This window comes from Phodopus roborovskii, unplaced genomic scaffold (genome assembly GCF_943737965.1).
Source record: "Phodopus roborovskii unplaced genomic scaffold, PHOROB, whole genome shotgun sequence".
NCBI classification, from domain to species: Eukaryota; Metazoa; Chordata; class Mammalia; order Rodentia; family Cricetidae; genus Phodopus; species Phodopus roborovskii.
Window position 1 is genome coordinate 16858773 of NW_026126636.1, and position 18227 is coordinate 16876999.

Consider the following 18227-nt stretch of genomic DNA (forward strand, 5'->3'; position numbering starts at 1 on the left):
TAACACATGCAGCTGGCAGATTTTTAGCACAATGAAAAGCACCTTAATTGTAAGGTCATAGTTACAGATGTGATCATATAGTGGCATAGTATGGTGTTTAACACTGTTAAAACTTTATTGATTAAAGACTATAAACAGTAGCAACATTAAAATACCCATTGAAATCTGTTGAAACAGTTGGAGCCTTTGTTGCTGCTTTAAGCTGACAAAGCTACCAGTTGTCAAAAGCATCAGAGTTCTTGAGAAGGATAAAATTTTACCTGAATGATTAGAGAGTAACAGAGACTTACTAGCTGGCAGCATGGACAGCCACCCCAGGTCCTCCACAGTTGTTGAAGTCAGAGGCTTTAAAGATGTCCGCCTTCTGCTGATGGCAGGAGACCTGTGGATTACGAGCTTTTGGAAGACTTACCTACCGTTGGCCCAAGCAACGTGGAGAAAGTCGATTCCACTGCCCTCTTGTCCACGGTCCTTAGAGCCCTTTGCAGCAGTTGAGATGAAAGGCAGGATTGCTCCGTGGCTAGCGTAGCCACTTTTGTGGGTGGAGCTTCTTTCAGTGTCCATCAGTCTTCTTGGAGGAAATGGGTGGTGCCAGCAGCTGGCCTGTCTCTCCTTTACAAAAGCTTTTTAATGAAACATTTTAAATGCCATATTCTCTACATCTCTGAGCATTTGAGGACTGTCTGACTGTTTAGCATACCTTAGTACACAAAAATATGTCTTTAGTTACCTGCCTTAAGCACATAGGTGGCTAGGTAAGGCTTTATTCCTGTAATTAATTAATCTGTGTGGAAAACTGGATCCAAGCTGAGAGGCTGTGGAGGGATGTTTTACTCAGAGCCCTGCAGCCTGACTGTAACTGGTTTTAACTTAGTAGGTTAGACTTATACCCGTAGAGGACAAAGAGGTAGAGAAAAACTCCCTTTGATAATAGAGGCTTAACCTTTATAAACAGCTTACAGGAAAGACTGAGTAGCATAAATATTTTGTTAGCTTGAAATAGACATGTATAACCTTAAATGTTTACCATCATTAAAAGGCACATAACAATTTAGAAGTATTTGAGACTTAGTACAGTTGAATTTAAGTTGTATGAAGTTAGCTTACATTTACATAAATTTAAATTTAATGTACAGATACATTAAACAGGACTGGGTAAAATTGAGAAGACTAGAATGTGAAGCTATGTATGACATAGTGAAAAAGAAATTAGAGACAAAGAATAAAGCAAATAAAAGAATAAAAGCAAAACGTAAATGAATTACAGGTTTTGTTGGTGGCAGAAGCTGGCTAGACTACCTCTGCCTAGGTGGCTGGTGTAGCAGAGGGAAGAACCATGGGGGGGGTGAGGCTAGGCCACATGGTCAAGATGGTGGCTGCCATAAACATATCCCCAACAACTGGCAGAAATCATAAAGTTTTGAGATAAAATTTTGTCTTGAGTAGATGCTTCCTCAGCCCAGGCTACTGCTCTGAGACAGGTTGCAGCTGCGGCGGGCAGGAGAGTTTTAACGTGGTGGGAAGAGAACAGAAATAAGTTTAGGGTAAGAGATTATTTAGCAGAGAGATATAAAAAACTCCTTCCATCCACCTGTTCGCTGGCAGTAATTTGAAAGATCCAGTAAAATATCAGGATCTAGAGAGCTGTTACGCGGCCAATTTGAATTATTTTCTAGGGGATATCTAGGCCACTTTTCAGTACAAAGGTATATAAGATTGGGTGCCTTAACAAGTGGCATCTATCAGGCATCCCAGTGGAGTGGTGAGGGGTATTAGCTTGGTCGGTTTATTCCCCATGAGTAGAGCAGAAAGTGACCATGCAGTCTTGGAACTCATCAGCTCAAGAGTGTGGCCACACCATAAATGAGAATGGCAGAGCATTATTCGAAGCTCATCAGCCCGAATACGTTGCCAGGGCCAACAGCGGCCAAAAGGACTCTGCAGTCCGAGAGCAGAGCAGATATACCGCCCCGGGCGGTATGTCTTCTACCCCTGAGGAATGTACCCTACCTTAAGGAAATGGGTTAAAATTTAAAAGGGTACCTTACCTAATTGAAGTCTGTTTGGGGTGGTATTTCCAGCGCACCGGGGGGGTGGGGGTGAGGTGGTGGGGGTGGGGTGATAGAGGCGGACTGCTGGTATCAGAAACAGGATTCCAAGTGTCTCTGGCTGGCCTCCCGCCAGCAGACGGCCACCAGTGACCCTCAAGGAGAGCCTGCCCGGGTTTTGGCACCAATGTTGTTCTTTTGCTGCACAGCTAATGCCTAAGAAACACAAACATGAGACTCAGCGCCCACGTGGAGTTTATTGAGAGAGGAGAGAGAAAGAGGAGGTAGCTGGTGGCCAACCGAAAGCAGGAGAGAGAGAGGGAACAGAGAGACAGCAAAGAAGCAGAGAGGCAGAGAGAGAGAAGCACTTGGCATGCTTGCTTTAAAAGAGGCTTGCACATGCAATACTGAGTCCTCTGGCCGCCAGGTAAAGCTGACATAGAGATGACAGGGCCATGAGCTTTACGAGCATCCTTGGGGCGGGGGTCAGCTGGGTGACACTATCTAACACTACCTCTTTGATTTTAGGGAGAAATCCTCATCTAACTTCAAGGTCTTCCTTATACCTTCCATAAGGTGATGCACATAAAGAAGACAGAGGTCTCTAGTAGAGGCTCTGAAATGTTCTTGAAACATCCATACCTGTATGTACTCAAGAATAAGATACTCAGAACAAAGTGCAAGTCTTTTTACAATACGTTCAGGCGATTATGGGGCACACCCAGAAACAATGTTAAAATGGCCAGAGTTAACCTCTGCCCTACACAGGGACTCATATTGATGGGAAAAGAATATTGCAGAAACTGATCAATGAACGAGGTGTCAGGACCTTCAGGGGTTAGAAAAGTTAGCTTGTGTGGGGCAACTTTTGTGTTCCATGACCATGGAATAATACTGCCAGGATAAGACATATACATTAATTTTCTGAGATATATTGTATGAATATTATATTAGGCAATAAATAGAACAATAACTGCAGCAGTTTTGGCCTGTGTGTTTTTCTTGGACACACTGACAATAAAAGTCAATAAAACACTGCTAGGAAGTCCTGATCAATTTCTCCCACCAGAGGCTGGAAAGGGAGGTTGCTAATCAGAAGTCCAGTGGTTTCTGATAGCCTCTGATTTCCTGGAGTGCAGAGTACCAGGCCTGTAGCAATGAGTTTTCTCCACTGCTCTAGTAGAGGACCCAGTATTGCGAGCCGCTATGGAAGGTAGTCCTTTCCTGGGGTGCTTTTTACCACCTGTGGGTTTGCAGCCACTCTGCTTTGTAGGAGCCATGCTATAAGCACCTCCTTACTTGCCCTCCTGCTCCCTCTGCTGGAGCTCAGCAAGTGAGAGAAGGCACTGGTGTTAGTGGCGCAGCTCCAGCTGCAAACACCAAAAATATTCTTTTAGTGTAATCTAGTAAATATTCAAATACATGTGTTGATATTTGCAAACAGTCTTTTTGCTTTGGTAGAAAGCACACAAAGCTCTTGAAGTTTACAGTCATTGATGCTCACTTCCGTGTTAAACCACTTCCAACTTAAAAGAGTGGCACATAAAAATGGAATTTGACATTCCCAATATGTAAACATAATTCCAAATAGAGATCCACAGGCAGGTTGTAAACGGTGTCACTTAAAATTGACATTTTTTGGCCCACTGCTAGTCTTCCATCTCAGACACTGACACCCTGTTATGTACATTCAGCATTCTGAAAAGTGTCTGACACCTTGGTGGCAAATAACTATAATCGAAACACAAGAAGGCAAAGACACATGAATCTATAAAGTGTGTTGTAGACAGCCTGGTCTCAAACACAGGGTTCAACTAAAGCCAGGGCCTCATGGTGAGACATTGCTCAGGCACAAAAGAAAAGAAAGGAAAAATGTGTATTTTGTGCTGACTTCTTAATGTTTCACCTGAATACCTGGAAAACACAGTAGGCTTTTTTATGGTATCACATGGCAGTGTTTTCACAGTTAGAAAAGGCATTATAAAACAGTTACTGTTGGCACTAGGCTCTAATCCCAGCATTTGGGAAGCAGAGCCAGGTGGATTTTGGGATTCCTTGCCAGCTTGGTCTACAGAGGGAGTTTAAGGATAGCTGGGATTACACAGAGAAACTATGTTCTCAGGTGTGGGGAAAAAGGAAGAAACAGAATACATTAAAATACACGATAAAATTAGAAAGTATCTTTTTAAGAATTATGACAAGTCATTAATATTAGAAAACTATCTACAAGAGACTTTTATCTCCTTGGTCCAAGATAAGCACTATATCCACGGACACATGATCAAACAGTGTATGTTCATTCTTGTGTCTGAGACTGAGCTTACAGTGTTGTTCTGTCTTGCTCAGGATTCAACATGTAGAACACACAAAAGTGGACCTCAGAGAATTCTACCCCCAGTTTCTCCCAAGTACTAGGATTAAAGGTGCGCAGCAAAACAACTGTTCCATCTTGTGGTATTATTTTATTCATGCTCTACCAAATAAAGCTTGCCTGGAGGTAGAGTGTAGAGCTAGACACTCGTTGTCCATAGAGGCCGGGCAGTGGTGGCACACACCTTCAATCCCATCACTTGGGATGAGGAAACAGGAAAATCAGGTGATCAAGGCCACCCTGCTGTACCAAAGCTTGAAGCATTCTAACAGAGAAACTGAGATCACACCCTTAATCCCAGCAATGAGGAGGTGGGAATGAAGTTGCTGGGCAGAGAGAGGTATATCAGGCAGGAAGAGAGAGCAGCTTGGAGCATTCAGTCTGAGGATTCCTAGAAACAGGTTCTCTTTGGTCAGAGGATTCCTGTAGAGGGATGTTCACTTTGCCTCCTTCTGTGAAGCTGACCACGCCCATTGGGGGTGGAGCCAGGGGCGGAAGTGACCTCTGGAAGAAGGTCTGAGGAGGAGCCCTGGAATGCTCTCTCTTGCTGGCAGGTCTTGGAGAGGAGAGCTTCCTGTACAAGTTGCTGGTGTTCATCTGTCTAGGTTGTAGGCCATTTCTCCCTGAATAAACATCTATTTGGTCATCCTGATCGTCATTAAACCGCAATAGATTCAGGAGAGGTAAGAAGTCTTGCTATAGGCTGGGTCTTTTACTTCTCTGATTTGTCAGCATTTACACTGATAACCGTCTCTGGGTTTATAGCACTAATTGGTATTCTGGCTACACACCCTGTTGAGTTTTATTTTGTGGTCTGGTGCCTGCCAGTGGTGTAACTGTGGGCTTTTCTCAGGAGGAAGGTCGAGGCCTGCAGGCTGTTTACAAGGCTTTGTACTGGGATAGGATGTTAAGGGATACAGCAGACTGGTTAGTGTGGATGAGAATTGTTTGTTTCTCCTTGGTGTCTCTTGGAAAATAGTTCCCCAGGAGTGTTCCCTCTTGGGATATGTAAGACTTTCACCAAATTTGGTTCATGATATATTCATTAACATAGTCTTTTAATGTTTGTGATCCCAGTCATTCAGGTCTGTTTCTGCCCCTTGGAGTTGAGTGAGAAGTGGTGGGAAAGCAGCATTCAAGTTGAATTCAAGGAAAATGCTTTCTAGGTATTTTCAGTATTGTGACTCTGCATGACCATGGGAAATCACTGGAAGTTATTACTGTAGACATCCACTGACAAAGGTCTCAGAATTATCCTGCTGTATCTGAGAAATCTAGGTGCTTTCTGAGCCATGTTTTTCTCATGTGCCGGGTAAATGATCACCCAGATCTGCTCACCTCTGGAGCCCAACAAAGAGCCCTGTAAAATGGAGAAGGAGGACACAGTAGCTACATATCTGATGAGCCAAATATAGTTTTGCCACATTCAGATTCACTGGAAGTAATTTCTAGTGACATCCACTGACAAAGGTCTCAGAATTATCCTGCTGTAGCTAAGAGAAGACTCACTACATGAGAACTGAGTCTAGGAGGCAAATCAATTTTATATGAATATGCATATGAGTCCTGGACAGTGGGTTCATGTTCTCCTCCAAGTTCCATCCTCTCCTTTCCCCAGACGGTGCCTAGGTTCCCAGTATCATATACGATTTCCCACTTGTTGAGAAGGCTTTAAGTCCAGGTAGATTCTGTTGGTCACCACCAATGATTGCCAAGCTTGTAGCATGTGTGGCTTCATGCAGTGTAGAACACTGTTGTGTTCACAATTGTCATAGTTGTGTATGACTGTTGGCTGGCCTCTGTAAAAGCTTAGATGTTGCCTTAAGATACCCTGAAAACTATTCCTCAGTGAAGAGGCTTTAAATTCTGGTTCATCTCCAGTGTCCTGGCTATGATTAAATCACATGGCTTCTTCAACAGTAGGGGGCACACCTTCCACTTCTGAGAGGTGAACATGCAAAACCCCAGTATCCTGTACTGCTTTGGAAATCTCAAGGAAGCTCTGATCAACAATATCAATGCAGGCTGCTGTACCTACTTTGTTGGAAAATCTATGGCTCTTGTGAGGAGCCTCATGAGATGAGACAGAAAATTACTGCTTACGGAAACATAGAAGTATTATAGATGTATTATTAGATTGTTATAGGTTGTATAAGTTAGCATCCTTATGACCTTTTCAGACATACTCACTGTTATTTTCCTTATTCTCAGTCTGTGTTTATTTCTGTCCCTACTCCATTAAACACACACACACACACACACACACACACACACACACACACACACACACACTGCATTTCCTACTTATTTTAGATCATTGTTTCCTATTTTTCTTCTGATTATATTCTCCCACATCCCACATGAGTATCCTTTTATATACACCACATTCTGTGTGTCTTTGTGCATGCACACCTCAAACACTGCCTAGACTCATCTCCTATCTGTCTACTCCCTTATTCTACAATTCTAATCAGTCCCTCTACTATGTGCTTCGTTATTCACTTTCTTGGTCTCAGTGATATTAACCAAGGCCATGTCTGAGACTGTGTGTTTGCAGCTATGTGGTGGAGGCAGGTGGGCTCAGTAGAGGACTACAGTTAAGGCAATGATTCTTCTCCTAATATCCATCCATAGCAACATTAGATGAGGAGAGTGTAGGGTCTGTGAGCCTTTTTCTTTGCTAGACTGATGTGGTCTAGTGTGAGTTCACAGATGATAAGTTGAGATGCTTTGATTACTGATTACAACAGCTGTGTGGAGTCTAGAGAATGGCGTGTCTTAGCCCTCCCTCCTCTTTCCCTTCTCATTTCCTTTCTTCCTCCTCTTCCTCAGGGTTCCCAGAGCCACAGATGGAGTAATTCACATTTGTAGTCCAGAAATACATACATGTAATGATAATTTGTTTGTAATTTAACAAATGAATTATTAGCAGAACAATACCTGTACTAATATTTTGTGTGGAATCCAAAAAAATAATGCTTGGCTGAATAATATATTGGTTGCACTATTTTAACTTAAGCAATGGGAAGATTTTTTTTTTTTTTTTTGTAATCTAAAAAATAAACCTTGCCAGAAGATCAGAGTGCGGGATTAAGTTTCTAGATAGCCTCTAATAAGAGGCCAAAGAATTATATCTAATACAGCGTGTCCGTGTATTATTTGGGGCTGGCATGGCTGTGGGTGGAGACAGACCAGCAGAAAAAAACACTTATAAATTCTCACTGCTGGGGAGGTGAAGAGAGGTGGAACTGGGTGAAAGACTTTCCTGATCGTTATGGTGCATTCTATGACAGCCAGGTCTTCATGGTGACATCTTATCTCAGGATAAGAAAAGAGGGATAAAAAAAAAATGAGTTGTGTCTTCTCATGCTGACTTGTTAATATTGCACCCTACCTAATATCTAGGAAAGCACAGTATCTTGCTTCATGGTATCAGATCACAGTTGGAAGAGGTATTATGAAACAGATGGTGTTGACACTAGCCTTTAACCCCAGCATTTGGGAAGAGGCAGGCTTACCAAGCTGGTCTACACAGGGAGTTTGCAGATATCTGGGATTAAACAGAGAAACTATGTCCCCCAGGAGTTGGGCATGAAGAAAAACAGGGGAGGTGTCATAATACAGGATAAATTTAGAAGCAATTTTGAATAATTGCCATAACTTATCTACATCAGAAAAATCTCTACAATACTCTTTCATCTCCTTGGTCCAAAATAAGCACTCTGTTTATGGACACATGACCACACTGTTAATTTAGGTTCCTTTGTTTGTTGTGTTTGAGACCTGAATTCAAGGTGTGGCTCTATCTTGCTCAGGACTCACCCTGCCTCGGAGGCTCACAGAGTCCCACCCACCTGAGTCTCCCAAGTTGTAGTATTAAATGCATGCATCAAAACAACTGCTAAAGCTTGTGGTGATAATTTATTTATGCTCTAACAAAGTTTGCCTGAAAATCAGAGTTTACCTAGCCCTTAGTAAGCCATAGAGGCCAGGCTGTGGAGGGCCACACCTTTAATCCCAGCCCACGGGATGAGAAAATAAGCTGATAGAAGTTCAAGGCCACCACAGGCTACCTGAGATATAACCAGACTCAAAAGGAAATAGAGTTCATACCTTTAATCCCAGCAATAAGAGGTAATTTGACTAGGTGGAGAGAGGTATATAGGAAGGAACATGCACCAGCTTATTCCATTCCCTCTGAGGATTCCTAGAAACTGACTCTCACTCTTTTGGTCTAAGGATTCATTAAAGATAAGAACTCTTACTAGTGCTTGACTCTTTTACTTCTCCGATTTTTCAACATTTACATTGATATCTGAGTCTTGGCTTATTAAGACTATTTAGAGTACTGGCTACAAAACCTGTTGTTCTCCACTGAGAAAGATCTCAGAATTACCTTGCTGTAGCTATGGGAAGACTTTCTATATAAGAATTGACTCTAGGAGGCAAATCAACCTTATATACATGTGAGTGATGCATTAGTGGTTTTAGGTTTTAGGTTCTCCTCCAGGATCCATCCCTCACTCACCCAAAAATGGCTAGGTTTCCGGGACCAGGCATGATTTTCTTGTTGGCACTGTGAAACCCAAGTAAAAGCAGTTGGTTACCACCAATGCAAGTGTGTCACTCTTGTACTCTATGCTTTATTGTGCAGTGTAGATCATTGTTATGGATCATAATTGTCAGAGTTGGGTAGGACTGTTGGCTTTCTCCTTTAAAAGCTTGTTGGTTGCCTTATGATACCGTGAAAGATAGTCACCAGGGGGTAGGCTTTCTATTCTGGTCCTTCACAAATCCTCTGGCTATGACTGAAGCACATGGCTTCTTCAACAGCAGGGCTTCACCTCTTCACTGTGTGAGGCAAACATGGACAACCCCAGTAGCCTGTAATGCTTTGGGAATCTCAGCGACAGCTGTGACCATCAACTTCAAAGCAGGCTGTTGTGGGTGGTTTCTTAGAAAATCTGTGACTCTTGTGAGGAGCATCATCAGCTGAGACTGGAAATCATCATTTCTGCTCTAACCGCACATGCTTACAGAGAATGTATTGTAGGCATTTTTGGAAGATGATAAGAGATTCCTTGTGACTTCTTAGAGACATCACTGTTGCTATTTTACTCACATATGTTCATGTCTGTCCCTTCTCCATACTTTTCACACACCCACACAGACATACACAGCTCTATTCCAGTTTGCTGCCTTTTGCGTCATTGTTCCCTATTTTTCTGCTGTCCGTAACTCTACCTCACCCCACAGTGGCCTCCTTTTTACTTCTCTGGTTACTGACCTTACTCCATGTTTTGTACTTGCATCTGAATATTTGAGCTAAGACTTCCTGTGACAGAGAAGATGCAAAGTGTGTCTTTCGAGGTCTGGGTTTTCTCCACTCAATATGCCCTTTTCTAGGGCCATCCATGTAGGTGCAAGGCTCATGATTTCAATTTTCTTTACAAGGCAATAATATTTCATAGTGTAAGTGTACGGCATTTTTACTAAGTGTTAAGTTCACAGACATTTATGAACGTTTTCAAGTTGTAGCTCTTGTGCATGGAGCAGAAATGAATATGGCTCAACAAATACCTGTGCAGAAAGATGCTGAGAATATGCCAAGGAATGGAATGGCTGGGTTGACTTGCTGCATTTATATAAGTTGAGGATTTGTTTGTTTGACAATTGTCCAATTTCCTTGATTATGGTCCTGGCAGTTTTATTCACTATGCTTTTGTTTGTGATGTTGTTAATGCTTGGATTATCGGCAGTAGGTTTACTACTTATGTGTGGGAATTATTGGTTTGCTCTCTTGCCCATGGATGGTTATTTCCCATTTCTCATGAATTTACTATTATTCATATGAAATGTATTGTTTCCCATATTCTCATGGATAACCCCCCCAATCTCCTTATAATTTTTGCCTCCAATTATTGTCTGCCAAGCCAATTAGTGAAATGAATTATATTAACGAAGTCTCCATTAATTTTAAGATAGATCTTTTCTGGATGTAACAATGAGGTTGTTGATACTGGTTTTCTCTTCAAGCTTTAAATGTCTTTCAAAACTCTGTGAACTTTGGATCATTGTCTGGATACCTGGTATTTTGGTTGCTTGCAACTTTTCAGATGATTGATATTTTCTCTAACAGGTTTCAGTATTAATTTTCTGTTTTTCTTCTTCACCCCTTACTAGAAAAGACAACAGGCCACCTACCTAGTCATTGTTCCTGAAAGAGAAACTCAAAGAAGATAAACAGACAGAAATGGCTGTTTCTCCAGTAACCATGTCCCAGGTCAGTGGACATATACACCATTCTCAATATAATATATGTTCAGACAGTGGAAGTCCTTACCATTTGCTGCTAGTAGAACTTTAATTTTTTTATGAAGATTGTTTCAAACAAGCAGACATCAATGACAAAAAAAATCCCACACTGAAATTAACCAGATGCAAACTATACAAATCAATGTGGTTGTATGTAGTTTGAGTAGTTTTTTTGGAGCAGGTACACTGGAGTGATACAAAAGGCATTTTATGTTTTGGTTATTGAATATGTATTGGCAGTTTTAGTTCTTCGCTATTTAATTTCTCTAGTTCTTGGTAAATTCTAGGTATGAGTCCCTTTCTGAAGTGTCCCTGGTAGAGTCTGTCCTGTCAGTTGTCTGTCCATGTGTACTGCTGATTGTTTCCATACAGAACCTTTGAGTATTCATGTAGTCCCTTATGTTCTGTTCCTGTGCTGTTATTTTCTCTAATAAGTAAGTATTAGTCCATCCCAATATCCTGGTGGGTATTCTCTCTGTTTTCTAGAGTTATATTTGTTTCTGGCTTTAAATAAGGTTTTTCATCTGTTTTGAATGAATTTGTTCCAATGAAAGAAAGATAAGAATGTAATTACATTCACCTGCGAGATCCAGATGCTGGGAATTAAAGGCCTGTGCCACCAGACCCAGGTTCTCCATTTCTTTAAGGATTTTATCCTTTTTCATTTCTCTCCCAAGCCTACGTATACCTTTAAACACACCATAAACCATTTAGAGGATTTTCATTTTCCATCTGAATCTGTCTTTACTGTATATCTCTATCTTTTCCTGGACACGGTCTTTTCTCTCGTAAACGACATTGCTAAAATTAAAGCAGACATTTTAGCTGCTGGCTTTGCACGTGGCAGGGTACATTTACTGGCTGCTCTGCGAGCTCTGCTCAAAGCCTCAGTTTAGGCAGCCATCCCCAAGCATACTGTTGGCTGCTCATAAACACCATTTAATTCACCATTTAATTGTTTGGTAGCAGGGCCTCTTTAAAAAGTCCTGCGCTTTTTGCCTGTAATGCCGAGCCAGTATGCGCCTCCTTTTAAGTTTTAGTCTCTGTGTGGGTGCCATTTGAAGAATAGGGTTTCTATCCTTTTTAAGCTTTTCTCTCTTAATTAGGAACCAGTAAGTATGAATGTATGTATTTTTGCATGGTCTTGGCTTATCAGAGAATGCCCGGATCTATTACTTCTTTGGTGGCTACAAGGGGTTTCTTCCAGTTCTCCCTGCCTCTTTCCTCAGGATTCCCCTCCTCTCCTGTCTCTACTGGCCAAACAGTGTTTTATTCATCAGCAATAAGAGAAACATGTATACAGAAGAACATCCCCCATCAAGTGATGATAGATCCATGTATTTGATAACACCTGCTATCTGTTTATCTAAGGGCATGTCATGTTCACACCACTCACTTCTTTAGGATGCTCAATTGCAACTTCCCAAACTCTAGAGATTACTGCCTTGGCCTTTGTTTGTTTGGTTTGTTTTTCAAGAAAATCTTCCTGTGTATTCCTGGTGCTCCCACAAGTAGCATGTAAGCCAGGCTGACCTCAGACTCACAGAGATCCACAAGTCTCTGTCCCCCTAGTGCTGGGATTAATGGCATGTGCCACTATAGCAGGCCATAGATTCGTATTTTTATTTGTCTTTTTGTTTCTGCTCTAAATAGAATTCCAATCTGCAGGCTTTCATGTTCGGGATTCATTATGTACCATTTTGTAGCATGTATCAAGAATAATGTCTTGAGGGTATTGATTGATTGATGTGCAGAAGCCATGGTTTTGATGCAGAAAGAACATTCCTCATGATTGCTTTGTCCTGGTCAATTTCTGTGAGAGTCATGGTTCTACTTGCCTGCCATGAAGCTGCAGTGCTTTAAGTGGAGACTTGGTGAATGCCCTCTGACCTACAGGTTTGCATTTATTCCTTCCTCATGGATCAGACAGAATATGTAACTACTGTGCACTTCCACAGAAATAAAGAATCATAAACACCACTAGCATTAAATATGTTAGACAATACAGCATAAGTACAAAAAGAGAACACATTGACAACTACAGAATTCAGGTGCAAAAAACGAAAAAGTCCGAATTTCCTCCTGAGCTGTTCTTCTGAGCTGCATTACATCTGACAAAGTGATAATATTTCTCACATAATGTCATATATTCTCTTACTGACATTACATCACTTCTGAATGCATCCACATTAGTAATTATGCATACTTGCTTAAATACAACTTAAACATCCTAGCATGTATTTTTGGACATCATAGTTGTATTTCTTTTGTTCCCAGGAATGGCACTGAGACATAAGGTCAGTTATGAAAGGTTAGCCTTTAGCACAGGCTGGTTTCAAACTACCTCTTATAACTCCAACTTACCTGTTTCTATTAATCTATGTTGTGTAACCTTGCTTTGTACCTGTACTTCTTTGCTTACAATTTGCTCTTTGTTTCTCTCTACACCAAATTCTTTCTGAGTTCTCTCTTTCTGTGAAACTCCAGCTTAGTTAATGGTCACATAGCTCTTTATTAAACCAATCAGGTGCCTTAGGCAGGTGAGGCAAAACATAGACACATGTTCACACAGTGTAAACAATTATCCTGTAACAGGTCTGCCCTCAATATTTATAACTCTACAAAAAGGAAATGTTCTTCAAAATACCTCACATTGTTATTTAGCCTAACTTGCCATATTGCTATTTTCTAGGTAAATTTTAGAGTATGTCAAATGTGCTTGGTAGTAGCTCAAAAATACTTGTAAAAGTGATCACATAGACTACCTGTTCTTATGTGTTAATGTTTAAAACAACACCATGCAGTGCTATTATTACACACATAGTTACTGTGGAAAAAAGATTATTAACCTGTGAACTCAACCATGAATTATACTTTTCAAGTGTACCACTTTTGTATGTAATGGAAGGCAAGAGACCAAAGATTCAAATATACAAACTGAGCATGTTGGAATAGAAACATTAATCTCAAAAAATACACAGAATTGATTGCAGTCACTGTATTACCATCATCTACAAGTACAGAATTTAAGGCACATTTCCTCATTGTAAGTATTTTTTCTTAGACATGCCCATGCTGATTCTGCAGTACATAAGCACAGCAGCCATAACAGATACATAAGCATGTTCAGACATAAAACTGTGTCTTGTTTGGTGGATATTGCTAGTACATCTGTTGTGTCCTACTGTTTTTTGCAGAGTTAAATCATCCATTATACAATGTGACTATATTAAAATCGTCTGTATGAGTAGCTGTCTTCATGTACATCCCTAATTTCCTCAAGTCTGCTTACATGTAGGAAAGCACTCTATCTGGTAACACATGGTCAAACATGTACTTTGCTTCAGGGTGCCTTGACATTCAAGGACGTGTCTGTGGACTTCTCCAAGGAGGAGTGGCAGTGCCTGGACTCTGCTCAGAGGGCTTTGTACATTGATGTGATGTTGGAGAATTACAACAACCTGGCCTCTGTGGGTAAGAGCATTTGTCTTGTAGAATTGCTAAGTAATCCATTGTATGTATTAGCATTGTTGTTTGTAAACTCTCTGTTAATTTGCCTTAGAAGCCACAAGAATCCATGGAATGTTTCGTATAAGAAAAGAACATTTTCATGGTATTCCTTTTTTTTTTTTTTTTTCATTTTTCCATGTAAAATTGTCAACCATGCCTCATTTTGATTCCACAATGCAATCAGAAAATTAGTATCATATATATTTGTACCCATATATTAAAGCCTGGCAACTATATGTAACCAACATGATACACTTCTGAGGAGTATCTGAAGATGTGCACACTTTGCACAAATTTGTTGAAGATTCTGACAGGAATCCGCAACTGGGAAACATTCCTACATCCCTCTGCTTGGTGTTCTTTTCAGGTGCTTAATACAGCACCTTGTTAGCTGTCTGTATTCTTACTCTAAATTACACATGCGTCATGGGCTACTTCAGAGAACATGTGGACTATTCTATGCAAGGTGGTCCTGGTAACCTCTTGGGTGCAAATGAGATTCCCCTGGATTGTAGAGAGGGGAGAATGCACAGTGGGTTTGTGAATGAGAAAGGCAGCAGTGATAGCTTCTGGTAAAAGAGAAAGGAAAAGCTGAGAATGTTTTTGCCATATTCCACTACACTTGAAAGGATTCTTGGCAATGTAATATAGCATAGCTTCTTGGTGCAAGGATGCATCCTGTCTGTTGTTGCTACTACAGCTCGAGCCTATTACACCTGAATTAGGATGAAAATACTAGGACAAGATGGAAATGAAATTGATGTTCTTGACATCAGATTGGAATAATTTTACAAATCATAAGCCCAATGTGGGTGCAGGAAATAGGTTTATTCTTTAATGGCCTTCCTTGATGTCTGTCTCTATAATGATACTCCCTTATCTTCTTAGTAGGAGATAGACAGGCATCAATCTGGAAAATACTCTCAGGAGTTAGTGTAAAGATTAGAGTCAAATAACTCTGTGAAGAAAGTTAACATGCACCATGTGGAGCTCAGACAAGGGGGAATAGGAATAACCAATAGCTGCCCATGTCAGCCCTGTGTCAAGTGATCTGAGTCCCTGATATCTGGCAGATTACTGTGTCTCCCTCTGCTACTTTTGAAGAATCTAATGCGTTTTTCTGGAGAGAAAAATAAACCCTGTGATGCTTTTAAGTAAGACTTTAATCTTTTAAGGAATTTGGTCTTGTGAACGCTACACTTCATTTCCTGTAACTTCATAAATACAAGTACCGTGAACCGGGGATTGAACTGCACTCTTCTTCATAAGAGTCCGAGGAATTATTTAAACATGGACACATGTATTCTAAATATAATGAGTCAATGAGCACATCCCACAGAACTTGTTTCTTCCTCACTTTCCTGATGCATCTGGTGTCATTGCACATTTTCAATAAGGTTAATGTATCTGTTATGATTCACTAACGCTGAAGACTGTCAGTCTGATTTCATGATAACACAATCAATTAAGTTTAAGGAAAATATCTAAGTGGCTGCTGGTTGACTTTTTTAAATGGGAGAACAAAAATAGATAGATGTCATTTATTAGATGTTTTAATTTGGGACATTCCCTTCTAATATGACCTTACTCACTTTCCAGAAAATTATTACATATGTGATTCTGTCTATCAACGAGTGAAGACTGAAAAGGAGTGTTGTCAGTGTAATGCTTTTGGCAAAATTCTTCATGACCCCTCCACATGTGCACTTTATAGAACAAGTGAAAATACAGAAAACTCTAATAAGTACAGATGCAATAACCACAGGTTTGCCTCTCTTGACTCATCAAACCCAGATAGAGAGGAAACCATGCACACTGGAGATGAACCTTGCAATTCTAAAGTCTGTGAGAAATCCTTAAATTTGTGTTCCAGCATTACTCAAGTTCAGGGGCTCTATGCTGCAAAGAAACAGTATACCCAGGGAGAATGTGATGAATGCCTTGACACTACAAATAATCTTTTGCAACAACCAAACTACATTAGAGAGAAACGATACCAGTGTGGGAAATGCAGGAAATCCTTCAGTACTGCCTCATATCTCACTTTTCATCAGAGATTTCACACAGGAGAGAAGCCTTACTCATGTAAATACTGTGTCAAATCCTTTACTTGGAAGTCAAATCTTACAAAACATGAGAGAATTCACACTGGAGAGAAGCCTTACACATGTAAGGGCTGCAACAAATCTTTTCGTGTGAGCACACATCTTAAACGGCATAAAAGAATTCATGCAGGAGAGAAGCCCTACAAATGTAAGTACTGTGACAAATCCTTTACTTCGTTGCCAAATGTTACAGTGCATCAGAGAATACATACAGGAGAGAAGCCTTACACATGTAAGGACTGTGACAAATCCTTTGCTGTGAATGCAAAACTTAAAGAGCATCAAAGAATTCATACAGGAGAAAAGCCTTACAAATGTAAGGACTGTAATAGATGCTTTGCTGCAAGGACAACTCTTATAGATCATCAAAGAATTCACACAGGAGAAAAGCCTTACACATGTAATTACTGTGATAAATCCTTTACTGTGAAGTCAACTCTTACAGCACATCAGAGAATCCATACTGGAGAGAAGCCTTACAAATGCCAAGACTGTGGGAAATCATTTACAACACGCACACGTCTTAGAGTACATCAGGAAATTCATACTGCAGAGAAGTCTTATACATGTAGGGATTGTGGCAAATCTTTTCCTGCATGGTCATATCTTGGGACACATAAGAAAATCCATACAGGAGAGAAGCCTTACAAATGCCAGGAATGTGGCAAATCATTTGCAATACGCAAATATCTTAGAGAACATCAGAAAATTCATACTGTTGAGAAATCTTATATATGTGAGGAATGTGGCAAATCTTTTGCTCTATGCTCTTATCTTACAAGGCATCAGAGAATCCATACGGGAGAGAAACCTTACAAATGTGGAAAATGTGACATGGCCTTTGTCCAGAGTTCAAGTCTTAGAAGACATCAGAGAGTCCATACTGGAAAAATCATTAAAAAATTGTCTGTGATGTAACAAATCCTCTGCCTACATAAAAAAATCTTAGAACACTTCAGAGGGTTCACACTACAGAGATGTATTACAGATGTTAGGAATGTAAGAAGAATTTTGGTAGCTGCTCATATCTTAGAGCACATCAGAAAAGACATATCACAGAGAAACTTTGATGGGAGATGTCACTCTGTATATGTTTCTCATACTGGTTACTGAATAAAGCACTGTTGGCCAATAGGAAAGGAAGATAGGAGGGACTAGGAGACAAGGAGGAAAGAGGAAGTAGTAAGGAGGAGCCAAGATGGAGAGTCTGGAGAGAGCAGTACACGGCAGCTGGCTCCGGGTAAAAAGACTATGTGGAAATACATAGATTAACACAAATGGGTTAATACTTAAGACAGAGCTAGCCAATAAGAAAGTAGTAACTGGCCAACAGTATAATATCAAATACAGAGTCTCTGTGCGTTATTTGGGGCTGGCGTGGCGTCGGGACAAGACCAGCGGCAGGCAGAAAAACCATACTCGTTACAAAACTTCACAAAGTTAAGACCAGCATCTCTTATATCCACTTCTCATATCTTAGAAGACATCATAGATTTTATCCTGCACAGACACCATTGTAAATCATGTGACACAGCATTTACATGGTACATAATGGAGATGTAAATATAAGGTACTTTTGAAAGACTTTGTTGAAGTTTTAAAACTTATGAAAAACACATAGTTAACATTGAAATAAAATTCTGCAAAAGTAACTGTGTGAATTATTTTTTAATGTATGTGAGGTGTCTAGTCTACAGGAATTTCTATGCATCTGTTTGTTTGATGACTATGGAGGCCAGAAGGGAACATCATATTCTCTGAAACTTTGCTTAACAACAGTAGTGAGTTATGTATCTCTTTCAATATCTAAACATTGAGAATAATGCCTTGCAAGGTGGTATATGCCTTCAATCCCAGCACTCTGTAGGCAGAGTCGAA

General features: G+C 40.4%; 1 protein-coding gene across 1 annotated transcript; it reads left to right on the forward strand.

Annotated features, from left to right (window-relative positions):
• Positions 1–1869: 1869 nt before the first annotated feature.
• Positions 1870–17267, forward strand: LOC127238535 (zinc finger protein OZF-like). The gene is made up of 5 exons (XM_051207145.1): positions 1870–1977; positions 10628–10702; positions 14082–14208; positions 15844–16881; positions 16966–17267. Exons 1-5 carry the CDS (start codon positions 1870–1872, stop codon positions 17265–17267), a joined length of 1650 nt encoding a protein of 549 aa, XP_051063102.1.
• The last annotated feature ends 960 nt before the right edge of the window (positions 17268–18227 follow it).

What these genes read in the sequence shown, in the direction of transcription:
- LOC127238535 (XM_051207145.1), top strand. Translation starts at nt 1,870, where the DNA reads ATGGCAGAGCATTATTCGAAGCTCATCAGCCCGAATACGTTGCCAGGG. An exon ending in CAGATATACCGCCCCGGGCG is followed by an intron (nt 1,978 to 10,627) that starts GTATGTCTTCTA and finishes CCACCTACCTAG; the next exon opens with TCATTGTTCCTGAAAGAGAA. An exon ending in CAACAACCTGGCCTCTGTGG is followed by an intron (nt 14,209 to 15,843) that starts GTAAGAGCATTT and finishes CTCACTTTCCAG; the next exon opens with AAAATTATTACATATGTGAT.